Source organism: Oryx dammah, unplaced genomic scaffold (assembly GCF_014754425.2).
Source record: "Oryx dammah isolate SB20612 unplaced genomic scaffold, SCBI_Odam_1.1 HiC_scaffold_1, whole genome shotgun sequence".
Lineage (NCBI taxonomy): Eukaryota > Metazoa > Chordata > Mammalia > Artiodactyla > Bovidae > Oryx > Oryx dammah.
Window position 1 is genome coordinate 16,931,596 of NW_024070185.1, and position 25,407 is coordinate 16,957,002.

General features: G+C 41.3%; 1 protein-coding gene across 2 annotated transcripts in view; it reads right to left on the reverse strand.

Annotated features, from left to right (window-relative positions):
- Nucleotides 1-25,407, reverse strand: part of TEK (TEK receptor tyrosine kinase) — a 102,040-nt gene that overhangs the window by 48,610 nt on the left and 28,023 nt on the right. For both annotated transcript variants that reach the window (XM_040238006.1, XM_040237997.1), the window contains exons 2-4: nucleotides 8,746-9,057; nucleotides 2,175-2,285; nucleotides 916-1,068 (exon numbers count right to left, since the gene is read on the reverse strand). In XM_040238006.1, the coding sequence (XP_040093940.1) occupies nucleotides 916-1,068; nucleotides 2,175-2,285; nucleotides 8,746-9,057 (576 nt within the window). The remainder of the gene's footprint in view (nucleotides 1-915; nucleotides 1,069-2,174; nucleotides 2,286-8,745; nucleotides 9,058-25,407) is intronic.

Below are 25,407 nucleotides of genomic sequence, written 5' to 3' on the forward strand. Positions count from 1 at the left end.
TCTTTGTATTTTCAACACCAACATAATGCCTGGCAGAGACTTATAATCCACACAGATTTGTTGAATGAATGAATGCATGAATATAATGCAAAGCAAAACAAGTACTCTTCATGAATTAGGGGTGCTAATCATTAGAGAAATAACAGAGAATACTTAGACCCGAAGGCCTGAATATTTCATATCATGAATACCTAACACAACTGGGGAAAATTCAGGGCAAATTTTTTGCTTTCTATAAACCAATTTTTGGTAAAAATGACTGGTGATAGTTACTCTCTACCTTGATAGCTATAATAGGGGGAAAACATTTTCACTAGTTCTAATACTTGCATTTTTCAAACCTGAAAACAGAAAACACATTTGGGAGTTAAATGATATCAAAAGTATGTGGTTTAGGGGGGACTTAGTGTTTAACTAGATATTAGACTAACCCAGAAGGCCTAACTCTTCTCCCAGTAGCAGACACCTTTTTGGGGGACTGTCCATCTCAGAGGGACTCCCCTTTTGTCTGAGGAAACTGCTGCTATTCACGGGTGAGGTCCTAGAGCCTTCGTTGTGATATGTGGCCCCACCCCCACCTATAACGCCTTGGTCTAGGCAGGCAGACACCTGACAAATGTCAGACCAATCTGACTCTTTACCCTGAGAGTTCAACGTTTAGAAGTAAGGGAAACATCACTGAAGCTAAGTTAGGGTAATGGTAGCATCCCAGAGAGAAAGTCCACCCTCCCACACTGCAGTGCTGAGCTGCAGATATTCCCTGGAAGATATTTTCTAGAACTTGCTTGTCAGCCTTTAAATCAGTTTTTAAGAGTCTTTAGTATACTTCCAAGTAATCCCAGTTTTTGCTTAAGTATCCAGAGTCAGTTTTGGTTACTCACAACTCAAAATTGTAACAGCTACACCGTCACTTACTCCGGACTATGAGCCTGGTGAAGGCTGAGGTGAAGAGGTTTCCTCCTATGTACCTGGCCGAGTACACGCCAGCATCCTGGGGCTGAGCGTGAGGCAGATGCACTTCCAAAATGTCAGGGACTTCGTGCCGGGGCACCGAGTGGATGAAGGAACCTGTACGGGAGGAGAGTGAAGAGCCATGGGTCACCCTCAAACACTCCTGTTCCCTTGTCTGCCCCCTCCACTTGATCAGCTTTCCCTGACCTGATACAGAAAACGTGCTCAAGCATATTAGATGTGGGAAAAGAATGAAAAGGTTGCTATTGAATGCGCTCCCAAAACTTGAGAAAAGGATGGTGTTGGAGCAGATAGGTTAGTCTATGAGGTCCACCACTGAACACATGAGGATGAGGGTAGCCTAATGTTATCTTCTGCAGGGAGAGGCAACTAGGCAAACCTGGGGAAAATGTCAGGTAACCTTGCCAACTAATCAATTAAGAGACACCTAGAATTACTACTCCCACCTGTAAGTCTCAGCCATCCACAGAACCCAGACTAGGCCCCATCAATATCTCAGCTGCATGAGACAACTGCCACCAGACGGTCCCAAACTGTAGTTGGACACAGACTTGCATTGCACAGTTAGACCCCCATAATCACCACCAACTGGCATTCCAGTTTCACTGTGCCCTTTCCCTTAGCCTTGCAATCAAACAGGATCACATATCACATGGCAGAATTTGAGACCCCACGTATTACATCATGATGGAATTTTGTTGAACATTCATAGTTCATGTTGTATATTCCCATAACATCTTATGGAAAAGATGAACTTTTTGGCTAACCCAATACACTGTAGGTACATTCACATATGTATATAAATCTCCATTCTAATTTACTTAAGTAACCAAACATGTTACCTAAGACAGCTTCTATCATAGAATTTGGTTGGGCTTCCCTGGTAGCTCAGACAGTAAAGAATCTGCCTTCAGTGCAGGAGAACAGGGTTCAATCCCTGGGTCAGGAAGATCCCTGGAGAAGGGAATAGCTACTCTCTCGAGTATTCTTGCCTACAGAATTCCACAGACAGAGGAGCCTCATGGGCTATAGTCCATGGGATAGCAAAGAGTCGGACAGGACTGAGCAACTAACATTTTCACTTAGCAGCCTGACTTCAAACATCTGCCCCCCAGACTGGAATGAGATAATGACCCAATATTGCTTGGCTGTCTGATGTCTTACACAACAGTGCAGGAATGCAACAAAACACATGGACTCACCATTTTTGTAAATCACTGCATCTTCTTCTTTAATCAATACCTTTTTGAAAGATATGTTCACATTATCTCCCCTGTCCACAGTCATAGTTAAAGTAGCTGGTAGAAAGGAAGCTGTTAAAAGAGAGAGAAAAAAACCAAATGAGAAAATGAGGTTACATAGCTTCTCCAGAACAACTGAAACTTGAATCAGAGGATGAGATCCGGGACTTGGCAGGAGTCAGGGATTTTCATGTTAGCTTAGAGAGCTACCCTGTGAAGACACATGATGCCTCTGAACCATGCTCAAAAGCACCTGGGCTTTAGGTACATCTGCTTGCTTTCCTTAGTACCTGCCAACCCAGGCATGGCACTCTGCAAGATTCCCACAGAGATGCTGTGGGGCAGATGGTGATGAATGTGGACCCAGAGAGAGAGTGGTGTAGACCAAAGAGCACCGTGAGCACTGGAATTAGACAGTCCTGGGCTTAAGGTCACCCCCTGCCAATTTCTGAACCTCTTTGACCCAGTTACTTCACCTCTGAACACCTCAGCTTCTTCATCTGTAATTTGGAAGTAAAAGTATTTACCTTAAACAGTTGTTAGGAACTTTAAAGGGCTTCCAAGGTGGCATAGTGGTAAAGTCTGCCTGCCAATGCAGCAGATGTGGGTTCAATCCCTGGGTTGGGAAGATCCCCTGGAGGAGGAAATGGCTACCCACTCCAGTATTCTAGTCTGGAAAATTCCATGAACAGAGGAGCCCGGAGGGCTACAGTTCATGGGGTTGCAAAAGAGTCAGACATGACGAAGAGACTAAACAATGACTAAACAACAACAAACATGAGCATTAAATGATGTATGTGAAAGCCCTGGGTGCCTAGAAGAGGTCAGGATCCTTCCCAAGTATAAACGAAGGCCACGCTGCTGTGCTGACGCGTGCAGTGTGGCCACGAGTGGTGGGGAAGGCAGACAGGGGACCCCAGGGGCCACTTTCCAGGGCTCCCTGTCACCTGACTAGAAGCTTCATTTTGCAATCTAACCCAAGTGGCTCTTACTCTCTGCGACATGCCCTTCGGCTCCTGTGAGAATTTTTTGTGACCATTTCATGCTGTTGTTCTTTTCTCTGTGGTTTGTTTATATTTTCTGCTCCTTTGTGTGAAGATTGTTTAGCTAACCGTGGGACTTCTCACTAAGCATTGTATTCTGAAAGGGAACCGAGATTCCCCCTTCGGCTCAACTCCAGCGTGGTTGTTCTTTCTGCCCATTCTGTGGTTCTTTATTATTTCAGACTTTGTGCCTTTTAAGCTCCCTGTTTTGTGAGGATCTGAACACAGTCACACGGCAGTGTTCTCCTGCCGCCCAGCCTGCCACCTCCTGCCTTCATGGCTCTAGGCTGACTGCTCTTTGCTGAGGACTAATGAGGGGCATCCACAAGCCAACCTTGCAACTTGGGCTTCCCGATGACACCAGAATCTGGCTCAAACTTTACACATAGTCAGATAATCGTGTGACTTGACCGGATCATGAAAACAATAAGCTCCTATGAACCAGGCATTGTTCTAAGAAACTTGCCCATATTTAATTTTCATAATATCTCCAGGAGATAGGTACTGCAATTATCTTAATTTTACAAATGAGGAAATCAAGGTACAGAGACGTTAAGAATTCTCTTCAAGATTACATAGCAAGTTCACGGGACAACCAGGATTTGAAGCAGGTAGTTCGGTTCCAGAGGCTACTCCTAGGACCTTTTTTAAAAAAAAGAGAAGTATTTATTTATTCTTTATCTTTTGATCACATTGCATGGCATGTGGGATCCTAGTTCCTTAACCAGGGATCGAACCTGCACCCCCTGTGTTAGCAATGTGGAGTCTTAACCACTGAATCCCAAGGAAGTGCCCAATATTTTATTTTTAAAATGAGATTACTGAGGCCTACGTTAGAAGATGACTTGCTCGAGACCATCTGGATTGGTTAATTAACTCACAGATCTTACCCAAGAATATAATTCACTTATTCGTTAAGGAGTGGAGGAAAAAACTACAAGGAAGTAAAATGACATTATAACTCTTAGTGTTTATTTATCATTAAGTTGAAGGAGACAACTGAAACTTAGCTCAATTATTTTTCATCTATGGGAAACATCTTTCATTTTGTGTCCATTATTATTTTGAGTAATTACCTGACAGCCCTATGAAGACAAGATATCCATGTCTATCATGTGGGTGGTAGAGTTAAGCGTGACTAACCCACTTCTTGAAGGCCTCCTGACCATGAGTAAGTGTGAAAGTTGAGACACACACTTAAGACCTCCAGCCTTGTTCCAGACATCAGCCCTCCAGAATCATCTTCCCCTAGGCCCATGTCCTTACTTCTCACTTCCAGCCATTCTGAACTGTGCTCAGTGCTACAAACAGACCACATGATCACTCACATCCACTTTCTCCCTTCTCTTCCCTTTCCCTGTATCTCACCAAGTCCTACTTATTCAGCAGTCTCCATTGAGACATCACTTTTTCCAGGGGCCTTCCAGAATCCCGGAATTCAGGTTCAGTTCAGTTCAGTCACTCAGTCGTGTCTGACTCTTTGCAACCCCACGAACCGCAGAATGCCAGGCCTCCCTGTCCATCACCAACTCCCAGAATCTACCCAAACCCATGTCCATTGAGTCGGTGATGCCATCCAACCATCTCATCCTCTGTTGTCCCCTTCTCCTCCTGCCCTCAATCTTTCCCAGCATCAGGGTCTTTTCAAATGAGTCAGCTCTTCACATCAGGTGTCCAAAGTATTGGAGTTTCAGCTTCAACATCAGTCTTTCCAATGAACACCCAGGACTGATCTCCTTTAGGATGGACTGGTTGGATCTCCTTGCAGTCCAAGGGACTCTCAAAAGTCTTCTCCAGCACCACAGTTCAAAAGCATCAATTCTTCAGTGCTCAGCTTTTTTTATAGTCCAACTCTCACATCCAGGAATCCAGGTTAACTGCCCTAGGACTGTCTTCCCACATGCTCTGCCCTTCCCAATTACAGCCCCATGCAAAGTGTATCTCTCCTACTGGACTGGGCGTTCCAGGAGGGCAGGCTCATGGCGGTTTTGGAAGGCAGCACAGGGTGGTGGTTAGGGCCTTGGTTCTGAGATCTGGCCCAAGTACACCTTCCCAGGTCCAATACAGGGAACCAGGTATGTAAATGCTTCTAAGTTACAATAGTTATAATGCTTATCTATTAATAGGAAATCATAATGGTCCTCATGAGATATGCATTTGCTAATGGCTCAATTACACAGCAATGTGTATAAAAAGTTGCTAGGGAGATGTCAGGCACATAGTAAGTATTTAAGAAATGTTAACATCAATGCACCTCCCATGCGTGGCACAAATAGAGGCTTAAGGATACTTGTGGAAAGAATACATGAAAGAATCTGATTTCTAATTTTTCTATTTTCTTTATTATTTTTAATATGCTCATTTGAGTTACTCAGATACAAATGGCAAATCTGTCAACTTCATAAATCATGTTTGGGAAATTACATGTTCTTAAAGCTATTTCTCAAATGAAAATAGGAAGAAAAATAACATAGCTGTCCTCTGATAGAACACTCTGAAACAGATCTTTGGATGTGAAAGTGTCTCAAACTTCATTTATACTTCCCCACCCCCAAATGCAATTTTCAGGGAGGTTTGAACAAACTGCTTTTGACTTTTTCAGATGATGCCATTGATAGAACAAACAAAAAAAAATCCTTCCGCTATTTGGCCATTTGGACTATGCGAGCCAATTTAAGCCGTGTTTTGCCACATCTCAAATGGATTTTCCACTTCCTCCCCAGATACACGAGTCAGCAGCAAGCAGGAATATAGTGGTGTTTATCCTATCCTGCAGTGTCCCTAGGCAGGCGCTCCTGAGTTCCCAAGAAGTTTTAGTAGTGAACTAATAGTGTCATGAAGACATAGTGTTGGAGGTTTTCTTGACTCACCATAAAAGATATCACTTTCTTTGCACCATATTTCAGCCATTGGATGGTCAAAGAAAATCAGTTCAACAGCCTGATATGATGTTATTCAAATACAGCAGGGAACGTACTGCCTATTTTTCTATTTTGTCTAAACCTCCACAATTATGTCGACAGCTGATATTAAAATTTTCCATAATTGAATGGGAAAAGTAACAGTTCCACTAAATTATTGCTCATTCCAAGGCACTAAATAATGATAATTATTGAACATCTAGTGTAAGCCAGATAATGCTGGCAGTTTCACTTGATCCTTAAACGTATGTGGTAAAGTCTCTATCTCCATTTATTTTTTAAATGAGCAAACTATGATTTCAGTTAAGTAACTTGCAACTTAAGTAGGTTGCAGAGCTCAGCTCAAACCCCTGTCTGGCTGACCTTCACCCCCATGTCTTTGTGCTCTAGGTTGCTTTTTGGGGTTTCCATCAGAGTTGTTGTACTTTACAAACAAGTGCTCAGAATGGGGGAGGGTTGTTAACCTTAAGTGAGAGTGATATGGAAAGGGTAGCACAATACAGGCTCTGAAGCCAGACTGCTTGGCATCGAATCCCTTTCCCACCATTTACAAATGGCTATTGTTATTTTTATGTAAATTGTTCTGCAATATCTCACTTTACACGGGCTTTCAGGAACATAGCTAGTGTGTAAATCAAATCTTACACTCATGGGAGCTGGCTTCTTGCATGTACCACTTTATTCTTATTTAAAACCTAAGACACTTTTGAAGATATACCCATTTCACAGATGATTAAAAATGAGACCAATAGAAGTTGAATAACTCGCTAAGGTCATACAACTGGTAAGTAGTAGAAAAATAATTAAACTCAGGTGAATGTGAGTCTAAAAAACCACCTTCTCTCCACTGTTCGTCACCATCTATGCCTGCCTTAGCCTCACTTAACTGAATTTAAACTATCCTTACCAGTGCTGACCTGGACTCTCACTTTGGAGGGATTATAATTGTTTTTAGACTCCCAATGTTTTGGTTTAATATGCTGTATGGTTTCCTATTTATACATTTCCAAGACAGCCCAGAAAAGGCATTTTTCATTTCATTCCTGTGAGGCCACTGGGGCACAAATCTCAGATCATCTTTGTTCAGAATGTGGACATATCCGCAGAAGGACATAACTCTTAATACAAGTCAAATCCCAGATGCCACATTTGAAAAATAACAGAGTCGACTTCAGCCATGATAGCTTTGGCACACCTCACATCCCTTTGTTCAGCCTCTCTTCCCTCACTGGAGAGCCGCATTCCTGGGAATTTCTGTTGTGCACTTTTCCCACTCGCCTGGTGTCACTTAAAGGGGAATGTTAGGGTTTTGCTAAGAAAGCCTTTTCCCTCATTTTTGATGAATAATGGTTTTATCACTTTGATCTTAAAATCTTGCTGCCTTAGGGCAGAACAGAGTCATTAAACGATGTTTACAATGACATCTCCTCCAACTGCCATGAGTTTGATGGACTGGCCCAAAGTTGCAACTTGTACCCACTTCTATTTTTCTTTGGTTGCCCCACTTCCATCACATCACTGCCTTGTGAGGCATAGCAAGGAATAATATTCCCTTTTTATATAATTAAATTTATTTATTTTCAATTGAAGGATAATTGCTCTACAGCATTGTGGATGGTTTCTGTCAAACATCACCGTGGATCAGCCATAAAAAGGCTCTCGACATCCTCTGTCTCAACTGCTAAACTTAAACCACAATCTAACAAGAATGGCAGCCTATAAAAAGGGTCCCAAGTCTTCATCCCTCCTTGTATCCAAACTCTTGGCTGTTTAACTGTGCAGGGCCCCCACATCTGGACTTTAGCTCGACTCTTTGACTTGCTTTGGGCAATAAAATGAGACAGAAGTGAGGGTGTACAGTACTGAGGCTAGGTTTCAAGAAACCCTGTATGTTTCCACTTGCTGTCTTGTACCCCTGCCGTCTCCATGAGAATATACCTAGGTTAGCTTGCTAACTGGTTAACTGTCAACTGGAACAGAGCCAAGGAGGCCCAAGCAATGCCAGCCTAATAAACCTACAGCCAGCCAACATCCATACACTTGAGAAAGCCACCCAATCAAGACCAGCAGAGCCATCGCATCAAGCCAGCTGACTTAGACACACAACCTTGGACTGTTGATTATAGTATGCCACTGTGATTTCAGCTGTGTGTTACACATAATTACTGTGTCAATAGATAACTAATACACCAAGTAACTAACTAAATTGAGTTGGCAGTGGACAGCTATCTTCATTGCTGTGAATCATATTATATACACGTAACATGTCCAGATCTCCACCAGGACCATGGAGTCCTCAGTAGAACATGTGATATATATGTTCATCTCATTTCATGAACTAGGCACAATGTCTAGTGAAAGGGGTATATATGAGGGAGCTGGACTGGATTATCTCTTATCACTAATGCTCTGTACACTAGAGATAGTAACTCTTGGAAAGAGGCAGACAAGGTCTTCAAACTCCACACTCAGGTGGCTCATGCCCAGCCTGAGTGAGCAGCTGCCAAGACAAGAGGTAGGTGTGTGTCTCAATAGACCTCATCTGCTCACAACTAAGAGGCATGTTACCTTGTTGGCGCATCTTCATGGTCCGTATCCTTATTGCCTGTCCTCGAACTCTCCCTTCACAGAAATAAGCACCATTGATTTTACTAGCCTTTTCTCTCTTCCAAACAACTTTTTTAGCCCATTCTCTGGTCGCATCTTGAGTCACTTCCAGTGGATCCTGGTGCTGGTTCATTAAGGCTTCAAAGTCCCTTCCGATGGTGATGGGCTCATGGGGGCGCCATCCAGAGGCAATGCAAGTGAGGGATGTCTCAGCATCAGACACAAGAGGTAGGGAATTGATCAGGATCAGGTCCATGGCACTGTCCACTGTTGCTAAAAGGAAGGAGGGAACATAATGTATAAGGAAAGTTATTAACATGGCCCCACAGGATAAGGTGGTTTCACAAAGCTTTGTCTAAGAATAACTGTGAACAGTCTTTCTAAAATGCTACTCTGACCATGTGCTTATCTTCCATTGGACAAAATCTGAAACCCTTTACCATGGCATCAAGACTCTTTGTCACCTAGACCCTGCTAACCACTCTTACCCCACTGCACCGTAATGGACTGTTACTCATTCTCCATTCCCAAAACAAGCTGTGCACAAGGTATCTTTACTGCTACAGTGCCTAAGCCATAGTTAAGTATTCAGTAAGTGTTGAGACAAATTCATGATAATGGCTTTATTATTTTTATTATGAACTATCATTAATAATTACTATTTATGATAATTAAGTATTCATCAATTAGTGATAATGTGGTTCTATCCCAATAATTGGGGTTTTCCAGGTGGTTCTAGTGGTGAAGAACTTGCTTGCCAAAGCAGGAGATGCAAAAGACAAGGTTAAATCCTTGAGAAAACCAGTGGGAAGATCCCCTGGAGGAGGGCATGGCAACCCACTCCAGTTTTCTTGCCTGGAGAATCCCGTGGACAGAGGAGCCTGGAGGGCTACAGTCCAAGGGGTTGCAAAGAGTCAGACATGACTGAAGAGACTTAGCACACAGCCCAATATAAAGTATTCTAAAGAAATATGTCAACCACATACACCATATGCTAACTTTATAGACTCTCATCATTAGCAAGGTATTGTCCAATTCCATAATAAATTCTACAAGGTGAGGGAGGAATGGAGTGAATTTTGCATTTCCCCCTGAGCCTCATCTTTGACAAATGTAGACAGTGTATTAAGAAGCAGAGATGCCGCTTTGCCAACAAAGGTCTGTATAGTCAAAGCTATGGTTTTTCCAGCAGTCATGTATGGATGTGGCTTGGACCATAAAGAAGACTGAGTGCCAAAGAATTGATGCTTTTAAACTGTGGTTTTGGAGAAGACTCTTGAGAGTCCCTTGGACTGCAAGGAGATCCAACCAGTGCATCCTAAAGGACATCAGTCCTGTATATTCATTGGAAGTTAAAGCTGAAACTCCAATATTTTGGCCACTTGATGTAAAGAGCCAACTCATTAGAAAAGACCCTGATGCTGGGAAAGATTGAAAGCAGGAGGAGAAGGAGATGGCAGAGGACAAGATGGTTGGATGGCATCACTGACTCGATGGACATGAGTTTGAGCAAGCTCCAAGAGATGGAAGGACAGGGAAGCCAGGCGTGCTGCAGTCCATGGGGTCACAAAAAGTCAGACATGACTGACTGAACGATTACAAAGACCTGTCTTGCAGGATTCTTGTAAAAATTAAATGAAATAAAGTACATAACCTTCCAAGAACCCAGTCTGTAATATATGGGGTACTCAATGATGATTATTTCATTTCTCTTTATTCTGTTTTCTGAACACCTAGTCCCAAACCTCAAATCTCCCCAAATGTAAAAACAAAAATTTACCTGACTTTCAAAATAGTGATAAAACACATTCACAAAAAGAAAACCCTCTCATTTTACTTTCTCGCTCTCCCTCTTCCTCTTTCCCTCTCCCTTTCTATTCTCATTTCCAAAGTTTCTAAGATTAGCCAATGGAATCTTCCCTAGTCTTTCCTCTTGGTGAATGTGAAAACACCAGGGATGGAGGATGTTTTCTGGCTCCAGTGATGATTGATTCTCAAGTCTACATAAAATGATCAGGAGACTAGACAGGTCAAACACATCAGCTTACAAGGGTCTAGTGGAGTCCCAGAGATCTTTGTGTAGTTGGAAAGTGATTCAAGCAGGTTATGTGTTATCTCATTTAATAGTCATCAAATTCTCCCAACAACCACAGGAGGTACGTGCCTACTATCTCATTTTCAAGTATAAAGAAATGAGGGTGCAAAAGATTGAGTAGCTTATTCCAAGTCAGAGCTGGAATTCAAATTCTCACTGGTCTTTCAACTCCTTAGCTGTACTGTGGCCTTTCATACCCCAAAGCCTTTGGACATGGTGACCCCTGTGCCTGGAATGCTCTTTTTCACTCTCTACAAGTCTAACTCTTCTCATCCTTTGGGGTCTTAACTTAAATGCCTATTTCTTGGAGGTCTTCTTTACCTATCTCATCTATCATATATACCCACTCTCATACCACTACCTACAGTACAGCCTTCTATTTGTTTCCTTCATAAAGATTACCAAAATCTGGGATTATTTTACTTGGTCTCTCTTCTCCTAGACGATGAGACTTAATGAGCATCTGTTGGATAAATGGATGAATGGACAGATGGACAAATTTTATACCAGATCTGACTTATTCAATCTCACCAATTCACTTGGCTCCCACTTTCAGAAAAATGAGGTTAAAAAGGAAAGTTTTCTTCTGTTTATAATAGGCAAGACATGGAAATAATCTAAATGTCCATTGACAGATGAATAGTTAAAGAAGATATATATATATATACATACACACACCCACACACACACACCATGGACTATTAATCAACCATAATAATGAAATAATGCCATTTACAGCAACAACAATGGAGCTAGAGATTATCATCCTAAGTGAAGTAAGTCAGAAAGACAAATACCACATAATACCACTTATAGGTGGAATCTATAACACAAATGAAGCTATCTCTGAAATAGAAACAGACTCAGATACAGAGAACAGATCTGTGGTTGCCAGCGGGGAGAGGGGTAGGGGAGGGATGAAGTGGGACGCTGCGGTTAGCAGATGCAAACTAACATATATAGGATGGATAAGCAACAAGGCCTTATGGTATAGCACAGGGAACTATATTCAATATTTCACGATAAACCATAACGGAAAAGAAATGAAAAACAACATATAGATGTATAACTGAATCATTTTGCTATACAGCAAAAATTAACAGAATGCTGTAAATTAACCATGTTTCAATAATTTTTTTTTTTTAATGAAAGTGCTCTTCTGAGTCTAAACTGACTCTTTGCCCATATTTAAAACACTGTTTTTGAAAAAAAGAAAAAAGACCCTTTTGATAACTACTGAGCTCATGGGGGTGGGGAAGCAGATGTTATGTTTTTACAAAATACCATAGAAAGGTGGTCAATCATTGCTGAGGATTTGGAGTGGCTATTCATCTACCTACTCATGCCAAGCTCTGTTGCCTGCCATGAAGTCCTCATAATTTTCAACGGCATTTGCCAATGTTTGATATACGCAGTGATGTTTTAAGGATGATCCTACTAGGAGATACATTTTAATCTAACTCACTAGGAAGAATTTCAAAGTCAAGTCTTAACGTAAGTAGGAGTTGGTGCTGTAATTTTTTTCTTGTCAGGTTAACTTAACACACTGAGGGTAGAAAACTTGACCTGAATGGATTGTCCAAGCCTGACCCTCAAGCATCTATCTTGCTTCTAGCCTCGTTGGTTTAAGATTTCAAGTGAGAACAGAGGTTAGGATAAGAAAAGTGTCACAAGAGAGGATGAGCTGGGAAAACTAGCTGGGGAATTGCAGCTTCCAAAGTAACCCCAGAGGACGGCTGCCCTTCCACACGCACACACAGCCCTGCCTCCCAGCAAGTGCCACCTCTTCTCCCACACTCACTCATTCCAGATATGCTCCCAGAGAGAGTCCTCAGGAGGAAAGAAACACAGTAATTCTTTCAGCTCCAATGAGATCCTGGCTCATTTCTAGGGCCAGTTGAATGCTTTGCCAAAACCATGGGCTCTGCTCTGAACTCACCAAACTGGGTCAGCACTGGCCATGGTTTAGTTAATGACTTTAGGAAATAATAGAAAAGGCAGCTGATTTGAAAAGACCACCACACTGCACCTGCCAATAGTTTCTAGGTATGGGTTTAGTTTCTTTTTCCTTTTGCTCCTCCCGGCTCTCTCCCATTACTTTCAGAAAGGGAAAGAAAGGGAAATTGTATACACTGAGAGTCTGGATTTGACTACACGTTGCTACCCTTCTTCAGCATGTCAGTTACTGGAAGCTCTCTTCCACCTGTGAGTTCTCTGTCCTTTGTACTGCCATTTACCATAAAATAGCAGAAGAATTTTGTATATGAGCTTTAGATATGGGAAGAAGTACTTAGCAGGTTGCTGGAATGAATTTTAAAAATCATTTTGTCTTTCTTAAAATATGAACCTATATTTTTTCTTGTTTGTATAGATCTAGAGAATTTCAGGAAGATGATTCATGAAGCTAAAAACAAGGGTGACCAATTGGGGAGAATGAGGTCACTGGGGGACAATGATGCAAAGAAAATTTTTCACTGTCCACTTAACGTAGACTGATTTTGAACCATTTGAACATTACCTACATGCCAAAAAATAAACGTAAAAATGTAAATGTTTTTTCTTGTCCCTAAAAGTGGTGCATCTGGAAGGGAATCAAGAACCAGAGAAATATATATGTCTCTCATCATTTATGCCTACACACAGCCAAATCTTTTTGGATTACATCCAAATAATGCATTTTCTTTCTCTCTCAACTTTGGACTGGTAAGAGGAAATGTGATGTCATTCTATAGTGCTGGAAAAAAAATTGATTAAAATAAAATTTAAGTAAAGGGAGGAGGAGAGTGGCCAAACTTCCTTTCAAAGAGAAAAGAGAAGCAGAGGCCCCACTGCCACAAGTACAGTTGTAGCCTGCGGCCTCTTGAAAGGGTTCTGCCACTGGCCCCATGAAAGGTATAACTGCCACTGCATGACTGGTGCCATCAAGGATCTACTACCACTGGTACTTTCCTGAGAATAACTGCCAAGAGACAGAGCCCCCCTGGGCTCACACAGATGTTCGTCCCCATGCCAACACCTTTTCTTCTACTACAAAACTATCCTCTCCAAGTCCGGCTGGAGACTGGCTTTGGGTGGTTTCACCACAATCACAGCCTGAAGTCGTCTGATCAAATTAATTAATTAGTTCAACTTACTCTACTAATAGCAAGGCTAAGAGACTTCCCTGGTGGTCCAGTGGCTAAGACTCTGTGCTCCCAATGCAGGGTGCCCAAGTTTGATCCCTGGTCAGGGAACTAGATCCCACATGCTGCCAAAAAAAAAAGATTCCTCATTCTCATTCTGAAACAACAAAGATTGAAGATCCCTCATGCTACAACTAAGACCTGGCACAGCCAAAATAGAAACAAATAATTTAAAGACAAACAAAAAAACTCAAGGCTAAGAGTCTGCTATAAGCAAGGTGTGTATGGAATTTCATACTTCTTACATGTTTTAGGGATTGATACTATTTTCCCTCGGCAAAGATTTCACAAATACTTTTCAATATTTGCATAGAAGCGTGTCATGTTTGTAAGGAAATCCTTGCTGCTATAACTGGGTGCCTGCTGAGTTAACAAATATTGTTCATCACGGTTGAAGCCCAGCAGTATCCTAGAATGTTGTTCCGCTCATTATATGTTCTGTGTGCTGTACTGAATGCCTCTAACCTTCTGCAGTAAAATTTTCTCACTAAATTTCATTGTGGTAAACACAAAATGCTGCTTAAATTTTGTTTTTGCATATAGATTTTCTTATATTCAGTATTGCTTTTGCAAAAATAAAATAGAATCACTTAAGGACAAGTAAAAATAAGAGAAATCCCTTAAGAAAGGACTTAGAAAATGGACCAGGTGTGGCTGACAGAGAACAAAAATAAAATGGATCTAGGCAGTCAATGGCATCCCACTCCAGTACTCTTGCCTGGAAAATCCCATGGACGGAGGAGCCTGGTGGGCTGCAGTCCATGGAGTTGCTAAGAGTCAGACACGACTGAGCAACTTCACTGTCACTTTTCACGTTTGTGCAGTGGAGAAGGAAATGGCAACCCACTCCAGTGTTCTTGCCTGGAGAATCCCAGGAACGGGGAAGCCTGGTGGGCTGCTGTGTATGGGGTCACAAAGAGTCAGACACGACTGAAGCGACTTAGCAGCAGCAGCAGGCAGTCAAAACATAACTGGTTTTCATAAGTCTTTCTTAGGAAACCCACAAAATAAAACCTATAAGGACTTCTGATTCTGCTAAGGTCCTCCCTAGAAAAGCCCCTAATGAGAAGCTTGGATGACAGCAAATCATCTAAAACTTGTGGCTGGACTGCAAGGACTGTCCAGCTCACTTACTAGTCACCCAACTGTAGCTTTTGAAGTGTTTCTGGTTTGCAAAGCTTGCGAACAACAAAGCTGCCCTTTTGCTTCAGGATAACCTTGATTCTTTTCTGAGACTGATTTCTAATTTAGGATGATACTTTGAATAATGACCCACTATCTAAGACACGGAAAATATCTTTCTTTAAAAACATTCATAGAAAGGATTGTGGACTTAAATCTACACCCATATCAAAGAACTATACTGAATTAGAAATGAGCGACAGTCATGCTTTTCAAATTATATTTCAAGGAGTTGTTATTTCTCATTTTCTAAGGAAGGTGTTCCGGAACTTTCTGAGAGGGGTGGAGGAGAAATCAAGAGAGTGCATTCCAGGCACCCCCACGTATGTATACACTCACTGATCAGCTCAACTTTTGTCTGTTTTACATTTGAGCTCCACGTAAGTTTTCATTTGGGAAAAAAAGAACTTTCTTAAAATGTATAAAACCTCAAAGGTCATCACATTACAGATGAAGAAAATGAAAGGTTAAACATGAATATCAGTGAAAATACATTTCCCCGCCTCACAAGGTGTTGACTCCAATTAGTCTGCTGTCTCACATACAAGTTAGTTCATCACAGCAGAGTCAACTGTTGATTAATGCAGTTCCCGTGACTTTGAAGCACTTGCCAGCTAAGAGCAAAAGAACATTAAATTACTGCATAGGGAGGCTATTCCCTTGTGCTTCTTTTTACCTCAGAATTGTGGTTCTGGGTGGAGTCTCACTAACATGTGTTTGGAATAGGACACCATGTCTTCAGAACAACTGTCTATATGATTTCTTGGAATTCTGGTATTGACTGTGCTTCAATTTTTTCCGGAGTCTCCTTAGTTGCCTCACCTTTGTAACTCCTTCCAAGCAGCAGATATATTAAAATTCTAAATATTTAAAATGGCAAGGAGGACTAACTTAGCCAAAGTATTTTTGAAATCGGGCAATTGGCAGTGAATGAAAATATCTTGGCCCAAAGTTCAAGGCCCTGGCAATGAACCAAACAAGTAAAGAGAACCTCAAAACTATCCAGGATTAGTTGGTGGAATTGTTTGGATTTTAATTTAGGTATTTTTTAGGGTGTTCAGAAAAGGATACTTTTCTTCAGCTTTAAAAAAACACTCTAAGTTAGTTATACATTTATTCATCCATTTACTAATTTACTGAGTGCTTCCCAAGTGCTAAGGTACTGCACTTGGCCCTAGAGACACAATAATTACTAAAACAGATCTGATCTTAACTCATATGTAAATAGACAAATGTGGAAGACAGACATGGCAAACCATCACATAAATAAATGTAACACTGGAACCATGACAGGTACCATGAGAGAGAATTATATTATTATACTATGGGATAGTATAATAGTGAACTTAGTCAAACTTGGCTGATGTGGAGGAATGGTTTATAAATCAGCTAAGGCTCCCTGGGGAAGTGAAATTTGGCCTGATGGAGAGTTGGAATTACCAGGACAAAGCAAAAAGAATACAAGAAACCAGTCAGGAAAGTTTTCCCCCAAAGGGAAAACACTGAGCAGGATTCTGAAGAATGGATACATGTTCAATAGGACTCACCACTAGAATGTTCTTTCTTAAATCTATCCTAAGTGAAAGTGTTAGTGGCTCAGTCGTGTTCAACTCTTTGCGACCCCGTGGACTGTAGGCTGCCAAACTTCTCTGTCCATGGGATTCTTCAGGCAAGAATACTGGAGTGGGTTGCCATTCCCTTCTCCAGGGCATCTTCCTGACCCAAACATCGAACCCAAGTCTCCTGCATTGCAGGCAGATTCTTCACCATCTGAGCCACCAAGGAAGCCCTAAAGAAGACATTAATTTCTTTATCCGGAATTCCAGGAACTTCTGGCACCATTTCTATGTGGCAACTCTATGTTACCGTATTTTTAGCATCTTCTCTGCCTTTTTGTGTCTTCTGAAGAAATCCAGTTCCCAGGCATGTTTCCAATACATTAATCTTTTTTCTTTGTTTCCAGTATCCTTTCATGTATGTAGTAAATCTGAGCAATAACTTCATCCTCATGGCTCCTTCCAAGAAGATACTGGGCAATTAATGAGAAGATACCAAAATGCACAAGGCTGGACATAACCAAAGGAAGTTGCTAGCTTTTTAATTGCATAGTTGGGAGTTAGACAAGGACATCCTTGATATGACTAGGCTGTGTCTAACAACAAACTGTTTTCACCCAGGAGTTTTGCCAAAGGGCATGCCGGTTTCCCACCCTTGCCTCCCAGACAGAGGATCCTCGTCTGCCTGCTGGAGGAAATGGCACCTCTCCCCACCTGTGAACACCAGGAATTTTCCATTCAGGATAACTATCACAAGTTCTAGTTAGAACATTAGAATTTGCACCAGTCAGTTTGCAAGCAAGTCTTTATTTTATACAGGGAATAGACAGAGCGTCCACACAGTGAAACTTCACAAAACACACACTTACATGCAAATTCCATTCTGAAAGGTGGGGCTGGAGGAGGCCTGGCACCATCAAACTTAGGATTGTTTAAACTGGAAAAGACTTTAGAGATTGCCTGGTGCAAGCCTCGCCTGTTATAAAGGGTAAACAGACCCTTGGAAAAGAGACAGATTGGTAGTCATTCAAAGGCTAATAGCAAAGCCAGCCCTCAAGTGTGAATTTCTCTCCAGGGCCCTTTCTGCACCCTAGGGTAGTGGGGTAAAAGGACAAATCTTTAATGTGAGGGAATTTGGAATATTTACAAATTTGACAGGATGGTACCTGAAGAATTGTGAAACTTAGTAGAAACTGGGCCAGGGGAGGAAAGACAACCAAAATGCTGGGAAGGGCACAGGACAGAGAGTGGGAATTACCAGAATAAGGTTTGCCCCCTGCACAGCTTCCCCCAAAACTTACAGTGCTGCTTTATACTCTTTTCTATTATTTCACCCTGAGGGAGGGATGCTCTGTAATTGAATCATATTTATCCACTGCCAGAAAATTTATCTGGCGTGAGAGGAATCCATCTTTGTAGCCAGGACACCTTTTCTTTCTGGGCTCTTCCTCTGCTTCAATCACCTGCCAAGTTCCCTTCTTCCATTCTGCTGCCAAAAGATGTCCATAAACATGCAAACCCACTCCCACAACCAACTATTTCTATCGTCCAAGACAGAAGTCAACAAACTCTTTAACTCCTAAGTGTCCTGTTCTCCAGGTTCCAATAAAGAAAGCAATTTGGGTTGATTTGATTGCACAGTAAAGAGAATAATCAAGAATAGCTTAAAGTGATGACTCACTGAGAACTATCAGAAGAGCAAAGCAAAGAAATGAGTCTATAATGGAAGAAGTTCAGAATCATGACCATTTCTAAGAAGAGACTGACAAGGAAAGAGGGCTAGCATTCTCAGCAGGCTTCAGATGATAACATGTTGGGAAGAAATCAAACTTTGTTTATTACAGACCATGTAACAGATACTGTGCAGGTGCCTTACAAACTTTGTGCACTTGAATTCATGAAGGAGGGCATTTACATTCCATTCTATAGGTTAAAAAAAAAAAAAAAAAACTCAGATGTTCTGTAACGTGCCCCGTGACACAGAAGTAGAAAGATAGAATCTGAACCCATATCTAAGTTTCATTACCAGTCATGATGCTTCACTCTAAGCACCATGAGAAAAGTCTATTTTGCCTATTGTCCACCACTGTATCTCTAACAATTAGCACAGTACCCTGATATAAACAAGCTATTCAATAAACACTGATTAAGGACTAAATGGGTAAATAAATGAATATGTGGGGCTGGCTTTTGGTGAGTGAATTTATTCAATAAGAATTTACTTAATAAGTACTATGAGCTGGGCTTTCAGTGGGTGAAGAAAAGAACAAAATATGGTTTCTGCCTTTAAGAAGCTTACAGTCTGGTCATCCAAAGTCACTACTATATGCAAATCCATAAAGGAAAACACTAAGAGATTTCAATATAGAAAATGTCAAAAACTTTTATAAAATTATCAGCCAACTACAGTAGATTGAAAAATAATGGTCATAATAATTTCTATTTCTTTCCATTGAGAAGTGAAGTCTAACTTCTCTGCCCTTTGACTCTAGGCTTGGCCATGAGACTGGGCTTGGTCAGTGAAACATTAGCAAATGTGACAGACACAAACAGAGGCTTTCAATCTGCTTTTCCCCTAGGCTTGCTGCTTCCTACTTCTCTATGGGATCCTGAGACCACCATGAGGTAAAGTTCAGACTAATCTACTGGAGGGTGAAAGACCAAGTGAAAAAGTCAATAAGTAAATCAGTAGCAATTCACAGAGGAAGAAACACAAATTGCCAACTCTAGGGAACAAATGGTCACAATAGTTTACATTTCCTTAGACATGCATTTATGGGAGGGATGTGATTGCAATATCTATAAAGTTACATGAAAGCTGACCCTAATTCATCACTTATTATATGTCACTATTCCATGTGTGTAACGTGTAATACTGGAAAAGGAAATAGCAACTCCAGTATTCTTGCCTGGCAAGACAGAAGACCCTGGTGGGCTAAAGTCCATGGGGTCGCAAAGAGTAGCATATGACTCAGTGACCAAACAACACCAACAATATGTAATAACTTAATCCTCATAGAATCTTATAGAATATATACTATGATTGTCTTTATTTTACAGAAAAGGAGACTAAGACAAAAAGAAGTTAAATATATATCATTGTCACACAGGTAATCAATGGTAGAGCGGAGATTCAAATTTAGGCAGACTGATTTTAAAACTCACTCTTTTAACATTTAAATTATAGTCATATTACATCACTTGATATCAAAAATCTATCTCCTAACAATTCAGTGAAGAAGGTTTAGTTTTTTCAATGATAGTGTTGGAACAATTGGACATCCATATGCAGCAAAGCCCTAAACTAAAACCTCCTACATTATATAAAAATTAAATGAAAGTGGAAAGATATAAAACTTTTGGGATATGAAAGAAAAATCTTCATGATGTTGGGGCTAGGAGGTGAGCTATTAGCTAGGACACCAAAAGTGTGATCTATGAAGAAAAAATTGATAAATCTGACTTACTCAACATTTCCAACTTTGATTTGTGAAAGACACTATAAATATCAAAATACAAACTACAGACTGGGAGAAAATATCTGCAAATCACATATATGACAAACAACTTACACCCAAAATATATTTTTAAATGCTCAAAACTTAAGAGCAAAACAACTGCTATCAAATTCAATATTTTTAATGGGCAAAAGATCTGAGACACTTCACCATAGAAGATATGCGGATGGCAAATAAGTACCCAGAAAGATGGTCAATATCATTATCTACTAGGGAAATGCTAAACAAAACAATGTGAGATACCACTACACACCTATTAGAAAGGCTAAAAAAAGAAAAGAAAAGAAAAAAACCCCAAACAAACAAACAAATCCTGATAGTACCAAGTGCTAGCTAGAATGTGTAGCAACTGTAACAATCACTGCTTGTGGTATGTAAAATGGATGGTTCAGTCACTGTGGAAAATGGCTTGATCATTTTTCATAAAGTTAAGTATACATTTACTACATCACCCAGCAATCCCACTACTACATATTTACCCTACAGAAAACTGATGTTCATACAGTGAATGTTTATGAAGTAAAGTGAAGTGAAAGCCACTCAGTTGTGTCCGACACTTTGCGACCCCATGGAATTCTCCAGGCCAGACTACTGGAGTGGGTAGCCTTTCCCTTCTGCAGGGGATCTTCCCAACCCAGGGATCAAACCCAGGTCTCCCACATTGCAGGTAGATTCTTTACCAGCTTAGCCACAAGGGAAGCCCAAGAATACTGGTGTGGGTAGCCTTTGCCTTCTCCAGGGGATCTTCCCAACCCAGGGATTGAACCCAGGTCTCCCACATTGCAGGTGGATTCTTTACCAGCTGAGCCACAAGGGAAGTCCTAGCAGCTCCATTTATTCATAATCACCCCAAACTGAGAAACCCAAATGTCCTCCAATAGACAAAAGCATGAACAGCTGCGGTACATCCAAACAATGAAAATAAAACTCAGTAATAAAAAGGGATAAACTATTAATATTTGCAACAACATGGCATTATGCTGAGCAATAGAGACCAATATAAGAAGGTCACACACTGTATGGATGCATTTACATAACCTTCTGGGACAGGTGAGCTTATAAAGATACAGAGAAGATGAGTGATTGCCAGGGATTAGGAGTGGGATAGTTATGAGCACAAAGAAGTGGCACAGAAACTCTTTCAGGGGGTGATGGAATTGCTCTCTCTGTATTCTAATGTACCAGCAGTTGGAGGAACCTATATATGCATTAAAATTCATAAAGCTGGAGTTTCCCTGGTAGTCCAGTGGCTAAGATGTTGCACTCCCCAGTGCAGGGGGGCCTGGTTCAATTCCTGGTCAGAGAACTGGATTTCACATGCCACACCTAAGAGTTTGCATGTGCTTAGACGCTCAGTCGTGTCTGACTTTTTGCAACCCCATGGACTCGATGTAGCCCACCAGGCTCCTCTGTCCAGGGGGATTCTCCAGGCAAGAATGCTGGAGTGGGTTGCCATGCCTTCCTCCAGGGGATCTTCTCAACCTAGGGCTCAAACCCAGGTTTCCTGAATTGCAGGCAGATTCTTTACCTTCTGAGCTACAAGGGAAGAGTTTACCTACCACAACTAAAAAGATCGTGAGTGCCACAACTAAGACCTGGGGCAACCAAACAAATATTAAAAAAAACTCATAAAGCTATACACACACCAAAAACTGTATATTAATTTTAAAATTATGATACACCTTCTTAATTACCAGAACAAATATGTAGATAGGCCATATTTCCTGCAGTCCCAACTGGAAACACAGATTATACACAAGGACATGGGTAAATGATGATTCATTCGTTTGATTGAAGACTATAAGTTTGCATGGAATTATATCCTTGATTTATTAAGTGAAGAAAACAAGATGCAGAACATTTTTGCACAAATATTGAGAAAATCCTAGAAGTCATACACCAAGCTGATAACAGTAGTACTTCTGACTGATGAAATTGCCAGGCTTAGGGATCAGGGGTGGGGTGAGGAGGAGAGCAGATGTCCACTTATTGTTTTACATATTTAGCGTTGCATTTCTTTTGTCATTTTAAAGATTTTTATTTAGAACAAAAACACATATAACTAACCAATCCAATGGCAGTATTCTACTTAATTCCTGACACACTTGTCTCCTTTCTTAGACAGTGAGCTCACAGAAGAAAAGAACTCTGTTTTGTCTCTCTCCAGTTCCTAGCACCAAGCACTGTGTTTGACAGAATGTGTGTATTTTTAATATATTTCAGTTGAATTTGAAGAATTCAATAGTAATTAAAAGTAGTACATCTTTTTTTTTCTTTTTGGAATTTTAAGTCCAAGAATGCTCCTTTAAGTTTTGCTATAAATTTTCTTGAAAAGATCTTTTTTTACTGAGTTTTTAAAAATTACTTTTTATTAGAGTATAGTTTATTTACAGTGTTGTGTTGGCTTCAAATGTATAGAAAAGTGAAGCATATATATATATATATGATTATATATACATATACATGTATAAACACATACATTTATACATATATAATGATATATACATGTATGGTGGTGGTTTAGTCAACTAAGTCGTGTCCAGCTCCTGTGACCCCATGGCTGTAGCTTGCCAGGCTCCTCTGTCCATGGGATCCCCCAGGCAAGAATACTTTAGTGGGTTGCCATTTCCTTCTCCAGGGGATCTTTCTGACCCAGGAATTGAACCCGGGTCTCCTGCATTGCAGGCAAATTCTTTACCAACTGAGTTACCTAGACTCCTCTGTATACATACGTGTTATACATATATGTATATCAACTTTGGATTCTTTTCCCATGTAAGTCATCAAAGAATATTGAGTCAAGTTCTCTGTGTTATACAGTAGGTTCTTATTAGCTATTTATTTTATATATAGTCAAAGTGGTACATCTTAAACACAGGTGACAATTTTGTGAATTGCTAATTGCAGGGCGCCATCAGCAAGATAGTGGAGTTGTTAAGACTTTTGGTCTTGAAGTTCTGTCTCATTTCCATCATCTGTAAAATGGGAAAATAACATCTAAATCATTGACTTTTGTGTAAAGGATTATTAGTATTAGCACAGCACGAAGCCAGTGTGTTCAAGCGAATCTGTATGAAACTATAATAGTCTGTGTTAGCCTCAGAGGAAGGGATTTTTTTTTTTTTAAGTCATCTTGGAGCTAAGGTACCCACAGAAGGAAGAACCGCTAATGGCTTTGTGTCCTGCTGTGTGACCACCCTCCTGCACACTTCAAACCCACATGAGCAGGAAACAGGCCGATCATGAGCTAAGGAAGATTCCCTGTGTTTCCTTCCAAAATCCTTTGATTCTTGTCCCCTTTCGTATAGGAATGACCTTAAGAGGAAACCAAATCTCTGTCCATGCAAATGACTCTGGAAAAGCAGTTCCACAACCAGCTTGCTGGTGTGGAGGGAGCCCTGGAGAGATCAGGGTGCTACTCAGGGATGGACACAAACTGTTGCTCCATGGGCGTCTGCCAGCTGACCCTCAGGAAGACCACTGACCTACCCAAAAGCCTCCCTATTGTGTCCCTGGACCAGAGAACCCTCCCTGACATTTTCCCCTTCATCTTTAAAAGTGAGCATGTGAAAGTGAATGTACAGTCCATTAAAAGTACAGTTCCTATATTTTGTCTCACTTTAGAGCAGGACAGTAGCTCTGCATTCTGAAGTATCAGCCCCCATGGGCTCACTGATGGGGTCACAACCTTAACTCAGTAGTTAAAGAGGGCTCAGGGACCCTTTGGCCTCATTTCATTTAGTTTAGAAATTCCTTTATTACAGTTCTCGAATTTACTGTCCTTTGGACATTACCTGAGTTATTCCTGTGATTGGAAGTCTCCTATTTGGGAATCAGCTTGTGTGGTCATATTCCCTCTTCTCCATAAAAAAAAAAAAAATCCTGCATACTTCCAAACTATAGATGCATTTGTCAGGCAGAATTCCAAATATAAAATTTATGTCAGTTTTTCCCCTCTTAGACTGCAAGCCTGAACATCTCAAGAGGTACTAATCTATGTGTCTTTGTTAAGAGGGGCTTCCTGACAACCCTGAGTATGATAGTCAGTGTCATCTCCTTGGGCCTCTGCCAGGCCCTACATTTATGCCAGCGACACTGACATCTTTCCAAACTTGTCAGGAGCTCTTCTCGAGGAATCACCCTTGGAATCTTTGCATGAGCCTTCCTTCGATGATTCTTTTTTTTTCATGTCACCTGGCAAACACTTGCTTAGGCTCCAAGGCTTGACCCAGGCTCTCACACACCCTGGGGAACCTTCCAGATGGCCCAGGGCAGGGACTGTGTCCCAGGGACTGCATAGGTAAGGTACCGAGTAGGCGTGGTGATGTGACGGGCCCTGATCCTACATACAGCAGCTGCCTGGGAGTTTATCACTCAGGAAAACAGCTCCTCCTTTTTCTTCCCAAGAAGACAATCTAAGATCTACTTAGACTCTTCTGGCAGCAAGGAGACAGAGCCTGCTACTTGAGGGAAAGCAGTTCAAAAACATGAAAGCCAAGAGGCAAATTTATCACGTGTTTGAGTTGGATACCCTGGGTATGGGCTGGATCCATTTTCATGTCAAATTTAACACAGAATGTAAAGTATCACAGGGTCTCACTTTCTAAGGCCAGGCCAGGCTTTGGTTTTTGCTCCCTTCGCCAGCTGCTCTCCAACCCCTTCCACTTAGCTCTGGGGTCATGGGGGCTACCCGTGTCCCACTGGGTTCAGCCACTAGGAGCCCCAGAAGAAGACAGGAGAGTAGAAGGGGAGGATGGTCCCTCCCCACTGAGCCACCTACAGACTACAGCTCGGTGGGGAGTCTTCTTTGGCCACTGGTCAATCTAGGTCCAAGAGCCAGTCCTTCCCCTCTGCCTTCAGGCCTACACTGGTTTCAAGCACCACTCACGTTTCAGTCATTCCCTTTATGTAAATAAAATTTTGCGCTGATGCCTGAGAACTAAATCGGGTGAACAACACTTCGTGTGTCTTGGTGGGAGACAGGATTCCAGCTTGGTACCTACATCTTGACTCTTGAAGCAGACACTTGGTCACCTCCCTAGCGCTGCTATTTCTTGAAGGGGCACAGTTTCCAGTTCACTGCTATCAAG